The sequence below is a fragment of the Triplophysa dalaica genome, chromosome 8 (genome assembly GCF_015846415.1).
Source record: "Triplophysa dalaica isolate WHDGS20190420 chromosome 8, ASM1584641v1, whole genome shotgun sequence".
Taxonomy (NCBI): Eukaryota; Metazoa; Chordata; class Actinopteri; order Cypriniformes; family Nemacheilidae; genus Triplophysa; species Triplophysa dalaica.
In genome coordinates, this window is record NC_079549.1 from 5,583,657 (window position 1) to 5,587,547 (window position 3,891).

The 3,891-nt window shown below is 41.8% G+C and overlaps 1 protein-coding gene across 1 annotated transcript; it reads left to right on the forward strand.

The window, feature by feature from the left end:
* Window positions 1-261: 261 nt before the first annotated feature.
* LOC130427053 (uncharacterized) lies at window positions 262-3,527 on the forward strand. The gene is given in 12 exon segments (XM_056754075.1): window positions 262-392; window positions 525-619; window positions 815-865; window positions 979-1,357; window positions 1,499-1,672; window positions 1,832-1,920; window positions 2,055-2,142; window positions 2,360-2,454; window positions 2,661-2,717; window positions 2,847-3,093; window positions 3,096-3,224; window positions 3,359-3,527. Coding segments are annotated over 12 exon segments (1,641 nt in total). The 5' UTR covers window positions 262-313; the 3' UTR covers window positions 3,517-3,527.
* The last annotated feature ends 364 nt before the right edge of the window (window positions 3,528-3,891 follow it).

Below are 3,891 nucleotides of genomic sequence, written 5' to 3' on the forward strand. Positions count from 1 at the left end.
TTCCGAGACCCATGTGCAGGTGCATTCTGGGTCGGAGGTGACTGTTGATGCCGTTTGGGATCCAGTCGTTTCCGAGACCCATGTGCAGGTGCATTTTGGGTCGGAGGTGACTGTTGATGCCGTTCGGGATCCAGTCCTTTCCGAGACCCATGTGCAGGTGCATTTTGGGTCGGAATTGACTGAGGATGCCGTTCGGGATCCAGTCCTTTCCGAGACCCATTTGCAGGTGCATTTTGGGTCGGAATTGACTGAGGATGCCGTTCGGGATCCAGTCGCTATCGAGTCGGACTGGGAGGAAGAGTTGGTTTGGAATATGGAAATCGAGCCAGCATCAGTGAGTCAGGCTGAGGAGGAGATGGATGAACTCGAGGAGCCCAGCGTTGTCATTCAGGGTGAGTTTACTCCCATAATCCCAACATACACCTATTCACTTTTGCTCATATATTAGACAAACATTGTTAAAATAGTTTTCGATTAAGTATCGCTAATGTTGTATTGTTCCAATTTCACGTCTCTTTTAATAGAAATCAACTCATGGCGGTATGAGATCGGTGACATGCTGGCTGAATGCACTTCTGGAGCCATTTATGAAGGAACCCGGGTGAAGGATGGCTTGAAGGTTTGAGTTTTTACTCACAGTCACTAACAAATAGTCTTGTGCTCATCTATTTAATTTCTCAATCTGTCCTTTACATGCATTCTGCATCTATCTTGTATCCACTATTTAGTGCTTGTATTTCTTACATGTCTGCTCAGGATGAAAGCTTTGTATGAAATGATATAACTGTAAATCCTTGTTTGTTTTGTTGATTAGGTGGCAGTAAAACGTGTGAATACGTTGAAGCATATGGATTATATCAGCATCGTAAGTAGTACCCATTATTTTTCAATTGAAAACAACTTCATCACTGTTTACATACACACACACATTCCAGTTTTTTCAAACTCTGTGTAATGATGCTGCTGTCTTTCTTCTAGCCGGGTCATCCTGAGCCTCTTCCTCGTGAGGTGGCTCTACACATCCTTGCCTGCAAGGGAGAAACATTTCCTGAGGTTGTCCAGCTCTTGGACTGGCAGGTGTATCCGGACCACTACATCATGGTTCTGGAGCGCCCGTCTCCCTGCGTTGATGTACAAGATTTTGCTACTAGCAACGGGGGACAACTCAGCGAGGATTTAGCCAAAGAAATCATGTGGCAAGCGACCAGAGCGGCCTACAAGTGCTGCGAAAGGGGGGTTTTCCATCGTAATATCAATATGGAGAACCTCCTTATAACGACAGACACCCGATACGTCAAACTTATTGACTTTCGGTGTGGCGATGTGCTTACAAGGTCTCCTTTCAAGATGTTTATGGGTATGTTTAATCAATTCAGACACATCTTTTACATTTGTATAAATAAGATGACAGCATTCAGAGTCCGTGCTAGGCACACTTGGGCTACAAAATACTGTGGTAGTGTTAACGGTTAAATGATAGGAAATCTATTTTCTTCAGGCACAAGAGACTACGCCTGCCCAGAGTTCCTCAAAACGGGCACATATTACGGACAGCCGGCGACGGTGTACTCGCTCGGGGTGCTGCTCTTCGCCATGGTGTGTGGGACATTTCCCAACCGTATTAACCAGGACTCGATCGACAAAAGAACCTTGTACAAAAACTTGACTGAAGGTGAGATCTTCATCAGACCAACAGTAGTTCTGAATGATACAAAACCGAACAAGTGCTTTGATGAAAGAATTGAATAAGATAGTGAATGAGACTTTAAAGTGTCAATCAGATAAACTCACTGTTTAAGATGATAAACATCTCTTCTGTGTTTCTGAACAGAGTGCTGCAATTTAATCGAAGCCTGCCTACAAGTAGATCCAGATGTTCGTATTACTCTGGATGAGATCCTTGACCACAAATGGTTTCAGGTACTGAGATGTTTATACACCCCACACATTTTCTGTATTTGTTATTTGTTGTTGGTTTATTCTGAATTCTGGAAGATTGAAAGTCAATATAATGTATTTATACAATACACCACTTATATTATTGCTTATTTCAGGACAAATATCCTGCCTACGGCCTCCAGACTCCTGTCCACTTTACTAAGGACAGAGAGTATGATCCGAAGCCCAGTGTGAGAATTGAAGGTGAGTTGAACTTCATAAATCCGACATAACACAACATATAAAACAGATTTGGTTTCACCCCTTGATCCCTTGTCAATAACTGTGTTTTACTCGCACAACGATTCTGTGTAACAACACTTTACAGAATTTAACATGTTAAACAGATATTGTTAAATAGTTTAGGTTAAGTTTTGCTAATGTTTGGTGATTCATGTCTGATGCATTTCTCTGTTAATAGAAATCAATCGCCAGCAGTATGAGATGGGCAGTGAGCTGGGTCAAGGCGGTTTTGGAACAGTCTTTGAAGGGACACGTCTGCGGGACGGATTGAAGGTTTGATATTTTTCTCTTTTTTCTGTCTTGTGCTCATCATCTTTTCAAACCTTAATGTATCCAGTGTCTAACCAGTGTCCAAGACTTCAGTGCTTGATCTATTGAAACCTGACCACACTTGCTCTTTACTGTTGTAAATGTATTCTAGCACAGTTTTGTTCAAGATGAATGCTTACACAAATCCATTTTTTTGTTCTGTTGAACAGGTGGCAGTGAAAATTGTCAAGAAGACCAAGGATGTGATGGATGATCTTATCAACATTGTAAGAAGCTTGTGCTGTTATTCAATTGAAAACATTTTCACAGTTTGTTGGAGACCGAGCTAAATCCTTGTTGAGCTAAATGTTACACCACCTTCATCTATTCATGACAAACAATTGTTTTTCTTTTAGCCTGGTCATCCTGAGCCTCTACCACAGGAGGTCGGCCTTCAAATGCTGGCCTGTGACGGTGTACATGTTCCTGTAATCGTCCAGTTTCTGGACTGGCAGGACTATCCGGATGAATACATGATGGTCATGGAGCGCCCCAGTCCCTGCATGGACGTCATCAGTTTCGTGATGGACAAGGGTGGCAGCTTGACAGAGAACGTTGCAAAGGCTATCATGGGGCAAGCAACGTATGCATCTGAAGTCTGCTGCTTACGGGGGTTTTCCACAGGGATATAAAGCTTGAAAAGCTCCTAATTAACCCGGGCACGCTGGAAGTCAAACTGATTGACTTTGGTTGCGGCGAGTTGCTCAAAAGATCACCTTACCATGAGTATATGGGTATGTTTTATCACTTTCCTAATGAACAGGTGTTAACATAAATACAAAGATGATGATTTTCTGATATTTTCTGATAGTTCTTCTGCTAACTTCTTAGACATTAAATTTTTTGCACACTAATTTGTTTTGTTTAGGCACAAGGATCTACGCCTGCCCCAAATACTTTGAGCTGGGGCACTACTATGGAAAGCCGGCAACGGTGTACTCGCTGGCAGGGGTGCCGCCAGAAATTCTGGGCCCTATGGAAACCAAAATTTCTGGGCCCCCTACATTTTTTACAGATAAAATTTAACCCAATATACATGCCCTGTATACTTAAAAGATACTTAGCACATTGCATAGTTAAAATGTCTAAAGATGAGTACAAAGCCTACAAAAACAAGAATTTTTTTTAGAAATATGTACTTGTTTACATAAAAGGGAGAACATTTATTATCTCAATTGCAATTGCAAGCACAAGAGAACATTATGTATTGACATATACTTAACATGAACACGCTTTAGCTGGGTCAAACTGCTCATTCAGGAAACATCAGCTACAGTAGAGACACGTTTTATTCAATTTTATATTATATTTTTCTGGGGCATTTTATTCATATTAAGAACGTCAGGTTTGACAGCATCGATCTTAGCAGCCGCACTGTCACTTCACAGAACACACGACACG